Source organism: Peromyscus maniculatus, chromosome 5 (genome assembly GCF_049852395.1).
Source record: "Peromyscus maniculatus bairdii isolate BWxNUB_F1_BW_parent chromosome 5, HU_Pman_BW_mat_3.1, whole genome shotgun sequence".
In the NCBI taxonomy this organism is placed as follows: Eukaryota; Metazoa; Chordata; class Mammalia; order Rodentia; family Cricetidae; genus Peromyscus; species Peromyscus maniculatus.
The window spans coordinates 86,474,357-86,488,932 of record NC_134856.1 but is presented as its reverse complement, the minus strand read 5'-3'; the positions used below and the strand labels follow the sequence as shown (position 1 = coordinate 86,488,932).

Below are 14,576 nucleotides of genomic sequence, written 5' to 3'. Positions count from 1 at the left end.
TAAAAAGTGTCAACATTACTACAGGTAATTTTACCTGGGTTCTAAACTTGTAATTGGTTCATCATGATCGTAAGACAAGCACTTTACCAAATGAGTCATTCCCAAAGCTCCATTGCACTGTTTCCCCCAGATCTGAGGTAGTCCTAGATAGTATAAGGAAACTGGCTAAGCATAAACCTATGAATGAGGAAGTGGGCACTGATCTCTGTTTCTAGTTCCTGCTTGCATTCCTGTCTAGATTTCCCTTAATGACGATCTGTGACCTGGGAGTGTAAGTCAAACAAATCATTTTTTTTTTTTTTTTGGATAAGTTGCTTTTTAGTTAGTGTTTTATCAAAGCAACAAAAATGAAACTAGACTAGATACACATTGTTTGAGTAAAATATATAATAATGAGGTGACTTTGAGATCCATGGTTCTAACCAACTTAACAGTAGATGCTATAATAAAATGCAAAAATAAAACAAGGACTTCAGAAGAAAATGACCCTAATAAAGCTCCAAACATATATTTAATAACCTTTGACACATAAACACAAACACCACCATAGAATTTATGTTTACTTTATTAACAATGTGGCTTACCATGTTTTCAAGTAAAAAGGGTTTTTTTTCATTTAGAATAAAAATTAAAATATAACTCTGATATATATTTTCATTTATGTACATGGAAACATATATACAGAATACAATCTTACAACAAACTGAGAGAGCATGCCCTTTGTCCTTTAAACTCAAAAGTAAAGACACTGATATTTTTCTCTTTTATGCACCAAAACATACCAAGATACGAACCAAATTTCAAAACAAACTTCGAAGTGGAGCATGAAAGATAAAGGGCTCCTGCCATTAGTGACTGCTTACACAGATCGTGTTGGCTTGCATTCTGAATGACAGGTATGGTGTTGACCTTTTCTATTATTAAAAAAAAACCCTTCCCATCAGTTTTCATCATAAATCAATTTTTAGCAAAATATTGTTCTAGACTTTTCCTTCTTCTGTGTTTCTCTTTGCCCTTCCCAAAGCGCTGTTCTACCTTGGTTCTGTGACATGACCCGCATCCTCACTGGTGCTGAGTCCTAGCCATTGAAAGAAAACGGAACAAGGAAGTCTATAGTTCAGAAAACTGAATCATTATTTATCATTTAAACCACAAAGGCTTTTTAAAACTAAAACCCAAGGAGATGAGGCAGGACAGCAATTACAACTTTTCAGTAAATTAAATGGGTCACAAATACCACAGTTTCATTTTGTAATAGCATGTTTTGGATACCTCTAAACCACCCTAGTATTAAAAGCTATGAGAATTAAGCAACTTAAAAAGTTAACCCAGTTAAAGAGAGTAATTTTCAGAAAATTTGTGAGGAGAAAGGAATCGCGAGCAAGAGAATCACTAGATTGTATGGTTGCCATGTCAGCTTCTCCTTGTTACTTAATTATTGCACCAAAGAGACACAAGCAGTAGATGTCCCCAGAGACTTCTTCCATAAACACTACAGATATCTTCATTTACATTTTCTCCTTCCAAATAATTGCACACTCAATCACAGCTCTCCAAAGACAGAATAGAGAGTGATTGGAACCTAAATTCACTATCCTAACCCAAAAGCAGCAATGTCAAACCACAACAAAGATCCTACTACTGTTTTGTTCTATTTCTATATACAGAAATAAATATAAATGGGTGTTATATAAAATAAGTATGAAAACCCCGAGTGCTTCCAAATCTAAGGGACAACTTTCAGGAGGGATGTTTGGTGTAAGATAGAAGACAAACCCAGTATCTGTCTCATAGAACCCTCAAAGTTGTGAGACAGGTTAGGAGGGACCTATCTTCAAAAGGCTGATCGAAAGGAACCATGTAAAGATGGCAGTCAAGGTCAGGTGTGGCAGTGTTACGGTGTGGATCATTTTAATTTATTGAAGACCAAATCAAAGCAAACACAGGAAATGTTTTTTCCAATATGATCAAATAAGGTCTAGGGACTTAAATAGAGCTCAAATACTGTCTGTGAGTCAAATTGATCAAAGGCATCTAATTTGAAAAGTGACAGACCAGTTCTGTGAGCTCTAGGTTAGATGCTGTGTTGAAGGACACCATTGATGATTTGCAAAGATATGCAATGCCAGTGTACTCAGCTTTGATCGGGATATGTTTTATTTTGTGAACAGGATTTTTATTTTTATTTTTTTTTTTTTACAATACAGCACAAATGCAGCCGGGAAGTTAAGGGCTAAAATAAACTCACTAAACTTTGGAGTGGGCATAAATGATGGACTGTCATTATTTAAGTTGAGGTGACATTTCCGTTCCTCGATTGCATGGCACAGACGGTAGGGCGTCTGTTTGGCTGGTTATAGGAGGCAATGAATGGTGTGATGTACCCAAGGTGTGGGGACATGAAGGAGAGGACTGGTCCCAGAAGATAATCAGAGAGATAATGAAATTATACCATTCAGGAAGGAATACGCGGGAGGGCATCGTTTGACCATATTTAGAGTAGAATGTTTTTGGTGTACAGGCTGTGGTGGTATTTGGAGTATGTGTGTAAGATCCATTTCTTTTTCTGCCCTAGTAATGGGGATACAGAACAAATTGTTCCTTGGGAATCAGCCCCGTGTTTAAGACAGAAGCAGGGGAGAGGTGAGTCTAGAGAGAAACAAAATGCACTTTACAATCTGGTAACAAAATTGTCTGCATGATAAGCATCCCATCCTGAAACAAAGCTCTGGAGGATGCTGGCATCTCCCAGAACACCATCCTCTTCAATCCTCTCGTAATTCTCAAGTCTACCGGAGGGCTGGGCTGACTGCCACTGACAGCCACTATGATGGGGGTGGACCCTGGCTGGGCACTCTGCTGGTCTGATTACTGCCATCTCTTCCTTGCCAAAGCTGGAGACTAAGAGTGAGCCTGAAGGGAATGATACCATGCAGAGAGGCATTGACATTAAACTGCACGGCTGAAGGGTGAGGACAGGCTGGGACTCGTGGTTCCATAGGATGAAGGGTTTCTGACCAATGGCGGCCACATCCTGACTGGATTTTCTGTTAATATTCTTCTGGCTCTTTCTGTGGGCTCAGAAGATGTCTAGAAAAATCTCCATGTTCTGAAGCAACACCTGCTCCTCGGTGTCATTACCAGAAATGGCATGAGAAAGTGACATTTGCTCTCAAAGCATATTGTGTGCTACTAATGCCACAGCTGCATCTGGGTTTCAGATGTAAAGAAAGAGCTCATCTTGAGAAGAGCACACTGAAGAATCAAGGAGTCAGCACTGGAGAGATGCCACACCATCTTGAAATAGATACCCTTTCCAACCAATGAATTGAGTATTTATGGCCAAAAGCGTATGGCTGAGAAGGCAGGCCAACTGAAGAAGGTTCAACATGTAGCACAGAAGAGAAATTCAACTACAAGGCAACCATGCAGGCAAGAGCATGGGGCGCCTCCATCCTTATAGCGCCACAAAGGACACAATCTAACCATCGTTGTCCCTGGGCACACCCGTTCACCAAAGATCTGTAGCTTGACAATAGAAAACCAGCTTTAGGGAAGAGTCCCAACCACAAATAATTTGATTTCTGGTTCCATCAGCAACCACTGCACAATGCTGAGAGCAGTTAACATAAGCAAGGCCAGTGCTCAAAGTCTGACAGATCACCATGCCTTAAACTGTCACTAAAATACAAGCAGCATGTCACACTATGTGATGGGACAGTTGAGACTAGTCAGAGAGAAAAGACCAACATAATTATGACAAAACATGAAAAACCAGAAAGCAAAACAATAAAATCCATAAAGGTGGGAAGTTAAGCTTCCAAAATCAACATTTACTCCTAAACAGAGTAAAAGTTCGGTTTCCTTGCATGGTTTTAAAAAGACAAGGCAGGGAGGTGACTTCCATGTCATAATGTACCTCAGTCCCTTGGGGTTTGGAAGTACATGTTGAACCACTTATGAGAAAACACAGAGGAAGCGCTGGGCAGAAAAGATTGGGCAAACTTTATAATCACTGATTATTCTATAGATGACTTAGTGAAATTTCATGAGCAACCTCAAAGAGAGTGAAACGCGGGAACTGGCAGGTTAAATTCTGTGGCCCCACTCCTTTTCCCATTTTGGTCCACCCGGACTCCTCTCTAGCAAGCATGAGGCAGGGGGAGATGGTTTACCCAGTGCCTCACTACTAAGGGATCTGCCTTTCCCTTCAATGGAAGCTTGAGTCCAGAGTGGTGGGGGTTCCCTAAAGACATGCAGTTGGTCATCAGCAAAGGCAGGATGGAGACAGACCGAGTCCAGATCCAGTGTTCTCTCGGCTATATCATGCTAGGCATTGCCGCTTCCTCGTGCTGGCTTTCCGTGTGGCAAGCCAGATAAGCAGAAGGGAGGTGCAGAGAGGCTTGTTTGCAGTGACCAGCTGTGTTACCATTTCTAAGTAGATACATCTAGCTCACAAAACGCTTCCTCAAATCTCTTCCCATGCTGGCCCTCTGAAAGCTTTTTCTTTAATACAGAATTTGATATTTCCCTAAGCTGGCCTCCTCCTGACGGGTCACAGTGATCTCAGAACAGTGAAGCCATGGTTCTGCAGGAGACTATGGATAGTGTTTGCCACTGCCAATGTTCTGGGCTCTGCTTACAGAGTAGCTGTTTGCTGTAAGCAGCCATACTTGTGAAAGGCACTCTGACATAGAGGACAGAGCTTAGCACATCGTGTTATAGCGGCATCCTGAAACAGCGCCGGTAGTTGTGTTGGAGAAAGGCGGTGTCACTGAGATCGAATGGGATAGTAGGTGACTCTAAACCACAGCAGTCTGCATGTGTGGGCCAGAGAGAGCTGTGAAAGAGCCTGAGAGTGAGTCAGGCAAAAACTGCTGGCAAGTCAGGGATTCTGCGTGGAGGCACTCAGTCCACCTCAGTTTTCCAAGAACGTGGACCTCAGTGTAAGGAAACCCGGCTTACAGGAAGCTGCCTAGCTTGGGTGGGAGAGAACTGAAACTCAGAGATCAAAAAGCAAGTCCAGAGCCGGGAAACTTCTGAGACAGAACTTTCACTACAGTCCCAGACACTGCTGCTGCAGTCCTTCTGTGTGCTTTAGAGACATTGAACTATCCAACAGGCTGGTGCATGAAGGAGGTCGCGGGCTTCTTGCTTTTTGGAGATCCTCAATGAATGTACCATTTATTTCACAGCACCTAGAAAATCAAGGTCTCACTTCTGGAAACCTTCAGAAACACAGCATCATCAGAATCAGGCACCACCCCAAGCAAGCTGAGCTAGTTGGCATACTGGGCATAGAATGCCACTTTAACTCTCTCGATCTGATGGCATAACTTGATAGCAGGCCCCAGCTTCAGCTCCAGGCACTCTTGCACCGTTGGTAGAGTCAGCAGGAGGAGCGCCTGGCCGTCGATGTCCTGCCGGAGATAAAGACATGTCAGAGAAGGCAGACATACTCGGAGGATGTATTTGCCATGTCAAGCTTTGTCCTGGAGCCAAATGTGTAAAGAACTGCTCTTACTGCTTTGAATTTGGGAGCATAATATCATAGGTAACGATTAACTTGGTAACTACTGAATGCTTGTGCTAAATAAAAATGTGTGTGTGCACATATGTGTGTGTGTGTGTGTGTGTGTGTGTGAGAGAGAGAGAGAGAGAGAGAGAGAGAGAGAGAGAGAGAGAGAGAGAGAGAGAGAGAGAGAGAACAGCGATATAGATGGAAGTCAGAGGAAAACCTTGAGTCTTGGTCCTCACCCTCTACCATGTTTGAGACAGGGTATGTCTGCCAGGCTAGCTGGTCTGGAATTCTGTCTCTGTCTCTCAGCTCTTCACAGGAGTGTGCGGGGATTGCAGACACATGTACATTGTTGTCTCTTGTTTTCATGCGGGTTCTGAGGATAAAATCTCAGGTCACCGGTGTGCACAGCCAGCACTTTACCCAGTGAGTGGGCTCTCTCTCCAGCCCTCAAAATAATTTTTCTAAGAATATTTTAGTTCCTCTGAAATTCCTAAGCTTCTGTTGGTGGAGACAAGCAATGGAACAGGTAGGAGGCTCCAGAGGTTGTTTCCCAAGCTCAGTATCCCCTTCCGGAACAGCAACTTCTTTCCAGACCAGGTCCTTCTATGCTAATCTGAGCACCATAAAATAGCTGGATACTAAAAAGTAAAAGTTTTCTTACTAGTTTGTAAGCTCTGATATCACAGGACAGGTTATAAGACACCAAAAATGGAAATGTCAACTACATATTGTAATTTTCTAGACGAAAATACATGCACATACTCACGTGCTTGTGTGTGTGTGTGTGTGTGTGTGTGTGTGTGTGTGTGTGTGTGTGGTGTGTATAGACAGACAGGCAGACAGACAGACAGACACACACACACACACACTGACATGTGGGCTGTATCTACCTGGCCCACTTATATTTTCCCATTGCCACATAGTGATAAAAATGGCCAGTCTATAACACTAGTGTCACATGTACCATGCCCTAAACCATCTTTTTTGCTGATGAAATCATGAGACTATGTTCTATGTTCAAATGGAATCCAAGTCAGTGTCATATGCCAATCAAACACCCCTGAAAAACATCTTTGGAAGAAAATTTTTTACGAAAGAAATTACCCTCCAAAACTATTAGAGCTAAAGGATCTGTTAGATGCACAATAAAAATCAATATAGATACATAAAAATATGAAAAAAGTCAAAACTACTTGATGCCTTTGGAGGAACCCCAGAACAAGCAACAGACACCTAAAGAAATGAACAAGATGAACATTTTTTTTTTCATTCAAAAGAATGGCTCTGTGGAAGTTAAATGGAATGCAAGGGAATACAGACAGACAACTCGATGAAATTAGGAGAAGAGCTCCTACTGAAATGACAAATTTAGCCAAGTGATGAAGATTAGGAAGAAGAACCAAAGAGAAGCCCTGCAGCTACAGAACTGAGTGAGTTCAACAGCAGCAGATACAGGCGGGAGCCTCAGCAACCACGCAGGTAGAAAGAACTCCGAGCTTGAAGAGAAGTCCTTTGAGATAACACATTCAGACACAAAAGGAGAGAGGGGGAGAGGAAGCAGCTGAGCCTTAGGAGACGCCACTAAATGAACTAATATTCAAATGGGTGCCTGAGGGGGAGCAGAAAATCTAATTGATAAAATAATAGTTCTAAACAATTGAAATCTTAAGAAAAATATGGGCATTCAGGTCCAGGAGGCTCAAAAGACCACAAAAAGGGCACAGTGTGGTCAAACTACCCACGAGAAAGAAAATTCTAAAACAGCATGAAAAAGTGTCAAGGTACACATTAGGGAATCATTGTAAGATAACCACAGACTTCTCAGCAGACATCTTAGCAGTCTTAGGAAGAAATGCCACATCCAAAGTCCCAAAAGAATGAGTACCAGCCTAGCCAGAGCTCAGAGCTCTATAGCAAGAGCTGATATAGATAGATAGATAGATAGATAGATAGATAGATAGATAGATAGATAGATAGATAGATAGATAGATTAGGTTTCTAAAAACTGCTTAAGGAATCCTACACCTGGAAGCAAATGTCCATCATGAAAACACACACCCACACATACCTGTGTACACATCCAATCCTCAGAGTGAGATGCACTCATATTTAGGAATGTTTTTTCCCTGTTCTACTACGCCTTGCTGTATCTACACAATAGGTGCCATATTATAGTGATATCCACCAAGTGATTGTTAACTCTGCTCTACAGGGAAGGGCACAAAAACTCACTCCAAAGCCTTAGATCATTCTGTTAGTATATATCTCCGCCAGTTTGTTTCCTATTGCAAGCTGGTTTGTTCATGTAGATGCCATTGGATTGTGTGGCTGAGCTTAACTGCAACTTGCTCTTCCTATTTCCTAAGGCAGGCTTCATATTCCAGCAGGAATAACTAAGGATTAGTGAGATCAGAGGCTTGAAGTGATGCTAAGAGTGAGTGGCAATAAACTGAACTCAGCATGGCAGATCTTCAGCCACATGATGTCTTATACTCTGGGCTCTCGTGAACCATAAGAACTCACCAGCCTTTCACCATTGCCTAGGCAATATTATAGAAACCACCTGTCAATGAATTTCATATAGAGATCTTCCATCTTAAAGAGATTGTTTACTTTCTAAAGCTATAATAAGAAAAGTCCCCAAATACATAAAGAATGTAGCAGTGAGGAGCCAAATGACAAGAGAAGTATCATTTATTATCTAAGGACTGATGTCAGGAGCAAGGGAGTTTATTACCTGATTAGACCCCAAATCCACAATATTACGTGATAAGTGCAGTAGCAGTAAAAATTGGACACTAACTTAAAAGTATCGCTGTGAATTTATTTATTTTTAAATTATAGATGAGCACAGGCTGTGCTAATGGAATAAGCTATGTCTGAATAAAGACACATATGACCTTATCAAACCTCAAAAATAAGTAGATCAGTCTCATACACAGCCATACAGAAAACAAATGAGCTTCCCATGTGTTTTCATGTTATATATGGACTTCTTCTTTTCCCATATTCTTCTTCCACGTCACTTCACCTTTCTGCGCCGTTACTGCTAAGAATGGCAGTAGTTGGAAAAATGGGAAGTGAAAGGTGCAGATCAAGTTAATGAAGTCAGCAAGGGTGCTCCTAGAGTGCACAATGCACAGTTTTGGAGCAAGCATCAACAAAGCAAGAGATATTGATATTGGTGGCTGATGTGTTTCCCTGGCTCCACCCTCAACGCAAGTGACTTTTAAGTAGATAACAGATCCAGATCACCAGGGACATGAAGAAGCCCACCCCACTTTTAAGTCTTTTCCAAAACTTTTCCTTGACTATCGGGAAGAGTTTATGGAATATCTACTGATCATAAAATGTAAAGTTTATGAGGTTTTAAGACCACCAATTCCTTCCTAATAGCTAAAGTGGTCATGCCAGGTACCTTAAATCACCCACAAAAAATGTACCATTTTTTACACTGCCAGAGTGTGGCTCACTTCAAAAACTATTCCATAAATACTGGCTACTTGATTCGTGAAATAAATGTACTGGACAAGCAACCTTCTGCACATTCAGACAGTACCATAGTGATCATGACTGTCAAACCCTTAGCTCACCCAGCATATACTTGATTGACCTGGGTACAGTATCCAGAATACAAACAATACCCAAACATTCTATGAATGGATAGATGTTTAACACAGGTGAGAAATAATAAATAATAAAGTTGGTCCTCAAGATCAAATGGTGAAGAGCTGCTCCATTACAGTCCAGATTTGAGGGGGAAACACAGTCTTTGTTGTGGGATGTCATCTCCTGTTGTTTTCGGGAAAATGTTTCATTATCCACTGTCGTTCACTGTCAGCCATACCTGCCCTGTCTCTGCTCCCACGGTTTCTTTCCAACCCTGCAGTCACTGCCTGGTCCAGGATCCTCAGTGCCAACCTTACTTCACTCTCCCCAATCTACAGGGATATCCACCTCCCCACCCAGCTTTATGAGTCTTTTGTTCAGCTAGTGAAAGTTTCCTGGACTACTGTAACTGGCATCTTTTCCATAACCCAGTTCAATGCAATTTCTACAATTTCTCTGCTTAAACTATAACCTCCTAACTGTCAGTGACACCACCATTTTCCTCTGGTCTGAGCATCTCCAAATCGTATCTGTACCTGCTGCCTCAAATCAATCCTATGTTTAAAAGGGGAATCGGTTCTGAATCTGTTGATGGAAGGGGGGGGAGAATATATACTCCACAATGTGAATTTGAAGCTGGGCGACCCGGAGCAGACGCGACAGAGAACATCTGTGAAGCTCTCCCCCAAGAACCTGCTTGCTTGAATTCTACACAGACACTAGCCTTTCATCTCAGGGATGCAGAATGGGAACTGACAGCTGAATGAAGCTCTAGTCATAGGCTCACTCACTAAAGCTAACCACTATGATTGATCAGAGAGACCCTTCACTCTGCTTTTTAGCTCAGAAGAATTAATTTTAAAAACCAGACCCAAGACTCAAAGGTGAGAAGTACTTTAAACTGCAGCTTGCCCATATAAACACGTGGGGCGTTGGATTTTCCTCCACTGTTGTTATCAGTCAACTGTTCAAAAAGCACCTTGTACAAGGAGGTCACTCTAAATTCCAAGACAATAAGGAGTTAGTTTGTATATGATTGGCTATGAAGACATCAATGGCATCCTCTCTTTTTTAAAATTTTAATTCTTTAGAGAATTTCATATGTAAGTACTGTATTTACATCATTTCTACCTCTCTCCTTCCACATTCCAACTCCTCCTGTTAACAATCCTCTCTAGACTTGGAAAAAAAATCTTCTCTCTGGAAGTTTTTACTCTCCTATGATGTATTACACCCTGCTAAGTAGGCACAATGAAGGCATGTGACTGTTCCCCAAAATGGCCGACATGCTGAAAGGTGAGGATATGGAGGGGAAGCGGTGAGGTACTGGGAAAACATTTTAGGGAATGACGGGACATCTGCGAGCATTCTCATCTTCCTTATAAATGGAGTTCCCAGCGTGTAGATTTTAATAGAATATAAGTACTGAGTCATGTGTGCTGGAAACTGGGAGCTGAATACTGTTGTTTGGCTAAATTGACATACTGTCGAGCTGCCTTTTAAATATGTATGTTTCTACCCATAGACAAATGCTACTCCCAGCTTTAATGGGAGAAGCCATTCTTCTCAATGGAGAGTGGTGAATGCAGAGATGCATGGCTGTTCAAGATGCTGAGAATAAGCACAGATGAGTGCTCAGTCCCAAACAGGCATTTTAAAATATCCTTTCTATGGTTCAGGGAATACTGTAGCAGAAAGCAGGGGAAAGAACCTCAAAATTATCTTCTGGGCAAGGCACGGCCATTACAATCATGGACTCACAGTAGTTGTGGATACTTGGACTGGGTCTGCACAAGAAATGTCCCCTCCACAGTCAGGCATGGATGGAGGAAAGCCTCCAAGTGGCCCTACCTCTCACTGCTTAACCATGTTCCCACTAATGACCCCACCAGACTCCTGTGGATAGTTCTAAACACAGGTGTCCCTGGAAATGGCTACATACCCAAAAGTCCTGATTTGGGGAAAGGCACTAAAAAAAATAGAGTGAGGAATTGATAGAGACAGAGGAGAGGTAAGAGAAGGTGGGAGGGGGCAGAAAGAAAGCACAATACATTAAATACAGGCATGAAACTGTCACAATAAAATTACTAAAAAGGAAAAAAGAATTAGAATAAATTGGGCTTAGGGGCACTCAACATCTTTACCAAAGTCGATGTATGTCCACATCACAATAAGTCAGCAATTTAAAAACATGTTTTAACTACAGATATAAGAACACTCTATAAAGGGAGGCTTAAAGGAAGAGATGGAAATAATGAGAAGATTCTGTCTACCAGACACACCCCACTGATATTGTTTTGCCTTTTAACTCTTTTTAATCTATTAAGGTATGCAGGTAATAGAACTAATAAACTTTGGTTGTAGGTGTGTAGAATTCTGTTAGCAAACAATGAGGTGATAAGAGCTAAATGCTTGGCCCCTATGTGTACATTCTTTAAATTGGCTGTGAGTGCTGTAAAAGAAAACCGGGTCTGGGGATGGCTCATTAATAAAGTGTTTATACAAATGTGAGGACCAGAGTTCAGAGCCGTGGCATCCCTGTGAAAGCTAGGTGCAGCTGTGTATGACTGTAATCTCAGCATTGGAAAGGAAGAGATGGTAAGACCTCTGGGGTGTGCTAGCCAATCAGTCTAGACCCATCACAGAGTTCCAGATTTAGTGAGAGACTCTGTCTCAAAAAACATAAGGTGGAGGGCCTGGAGAGATGGCTCAGTAGTTACAAGCACTTGCTGCTCTTGCTGAAGACTCACAACTAGCTCTACCTTCAGCTCCAGGGGATCCGATGTTCTCTGTGATCTGATGGCTTCTGTGAACATCTGCACTTGAACTTACACACACACACACACACACACACACACACACACACACACACACACACACACGCACACACAGAGAGAGATAGACAGACAGACAGACACTACTTTTAAAAGAATCTTAAAAAAAAATAAAGTGAAAGTAGTGGTGCACACCTTTAATCCCAGCACTCGGGAGGCAGAGGCAGGCGGATCTCTGTGAGTTCGAGGCCAGCCTGGGCTACAGAGCGAGATCCAGGACAGGCACCAAAACTACACAGAGAAACCCTGTCTCGAAAAAACAAAAACCAAACAAAACAAAAACCAAACAAACAAAAATAATAAAGTGAAGAATGATTGAGGAAGCTACCAGATGTTGACCTCTGGCCTCCATACAAACGTGTGCACATGTATACATGAACACATGAGCACATACATTCACACATAAAATAAATGAAAGTCATGAGATGAAGAAACCATTCAGAAAAATGATTCCACAGTGACCTGACATAGAAGATGCTGGGCAGTCAGCTTAATTGTCCAAAGAAATACTATGTTCTTTCCATCCTTTCTCCAGGGCAGGGTTCCATAGCTCACTGTGCAACGTGGTGGTAAAGGCCGCCCTGGGGTCACAGCATTAAGGAGAATGGCAGACCTAACAGACGCCATGCAGGCTGGATGAGGCCACTTAAAAATGATGTCAAGGACCTTGAAATGTCATTTTCTGACCTTTTCAGATCAGATGCCCCTCCTGTCCTGGCCCCAGCGCATGGCCACTTCTCCGGCTAGACTTCCTCTGAAGAGAACAAATGGGAAGGAACATTTAGGTCCCCTCTCCCACTCAGCCAGCAGCAGTGATGGAAGCCCCAGGTTTATAGGGGGTTTTAGCTTTAAAGTCATGGGTTGGAGTGTGGGAAAGAGTCTATACCACCTCGTGTGGATGACAAGGTTGGCAACCTGGAAGAGAAGCAGACAGAGGCCACGACTTTGAAACTCTCTAGGAGCTGGTTTACCTGAGTTCTACAGAAGCAGCTTTTGGACATCTGGCACTAAGCTGAATGAAAACCTCTCTACAAGATGATGTGCGGAGGGAAAGGGTTAAGTCTAAACAATCTGATTAATTAGCGAACTTTCACCTTCCTTCTTATCTGGTAAAAATTCACCTAAAACTAGGCCTGATATCTAGAGGTACAAAGTGCTTAAAATGCAGTCTGTCTATATTTCAGCCACCTGAAGGTCCATGATTAGTACTTCTGTGTTCTCAGGTCATTTCCCATTTTCCTTAAATGATGGGAAATACGACTCATGGGGTTCATGGTTTTGAGAAGACCATGCTACTCAGAATACAACCAGACTTCGAATTTGCACGCTGCCTGCCTGCTGAAAACAGCTAGGTCTGGCAACTGAACCATCTGGCTGTTACTCTCGTGCAAAGACTAACCCTAGGTTAACCCCTATTTTGGACTCACTCTTGCTGTAGATTCCATAGAGTCAATGCTTGTTTTATCTCATAGTCAGCTAGGAAAGAAAAAGGTGTAAACAGGAAAAAGCTGGGTAAAAAAGGACACAGAGATGACACTGTAAAGCATAGAAGAGTGAGCAGGGAATCCCCCTGTACCAGGTGTTTCAGAGGTAATCTTTGGTTCAGTTTGGAAGACGTTTGCTCTTTGTCCCCCTAATGGATTATGTAGGTTATATGCCAGACTCACAGTTGATTGAATTTTTATAAATATGTTCCTGTGTCATTTATAAATTCTGGCAGATCTGTTGTTATATTGAACAGAATCACTAATGGATGACTAATTTTAAGGACATGGACTTGAATAAAATATACACAAAAATTAAGCGGACTCACCATAACTGCAGAACATTTTGAAGGAATAAGATACGACATGATGCCCAACCCGAAAGTCACACTTAGGATATAGAAAACGGACACTTACTTGGATAGAGTTCTGATAAGGATATGGCAGTTCCTTAGTGGAGATATCTGGGTTGGGAGAGCATGAATATAAAGGGTCCCTCCTAAATGCTAAGCTGATGGGCTTTAGGCTAGTGACCTGATCCGGAGGACCACGTCCTGATCCAGATGGATGCACTGGATAGGTCACCGAGCACTTGCCTTGGAACCTTGCTCTGGTCTTTGTTTGCTTTCTTTTGACCAGTAAGCATGCAGTTCTGCTTCACCATGGCACTCCGTGATGATATTGTCACAGGAGCTCAAAAATAGACCCACACGACCAGGGACTGACAAGAGGTAAACTTCTCTCCTTTAAATCGGGACGAAAATGGACAAGCATGTGGGCCAATGGAAATGAAGAAGAACCCCTCAAAGACAACTAAAACTGTCAACAATCCTCTAAAGTTTTCATAAAATAAACGACTCACTCAGGCAGTCTGCTTCTCTTGCGAGCGGAACGATCGGCAGTGAGTGAGCACATAGACCATGCTAGTCAGGATTGTGTGTTTAAAAACACATTACAGATGCATGGACTTTCACTGTATAATGTTCAGATTTGCAGCATGAAATTATAGAGAATAGATTTTACTAAGAGACTGCCACAACATTTCAGAGATAAAAGGTCCATATGCTGGTAATGGGGAGTGTGTAATGTCTGCAATCGCTCCTGGTGATTAGAACCATCTCTGAATTC

The 14,576-nt window shown here is 42.0% G+C and overlaps 1 protein-coding gene across 5 annotated transcripts in view; it reads right to left on the bottom strand.

The window, feature by feature from the left end:
• Positions 1-547: 547 nt before the first annotated feature.
• Positions 548-14,576, bottom strand: part of Sfmbt2 (Scm like with four mbt domains 2) — a 187,508-nt gene continuing 173,479 nt past the window's right edge. For all 5 annotated transcript variants that reach the window (XM_076572822.1, XM_076572819.1, XM_076572820.1 and 2 more), the window contains one exon: positions 548-5,420. In XM_076572822.1, coding sequence (XP_076428937.1) covers positions 5,280-5,420 — 141 coding nt within the window. In that variant the 3' untranslated portion in view covers positions 548-5,279. The remainder of the gene's footprint in view (positions 5,421-14,576) is intronic.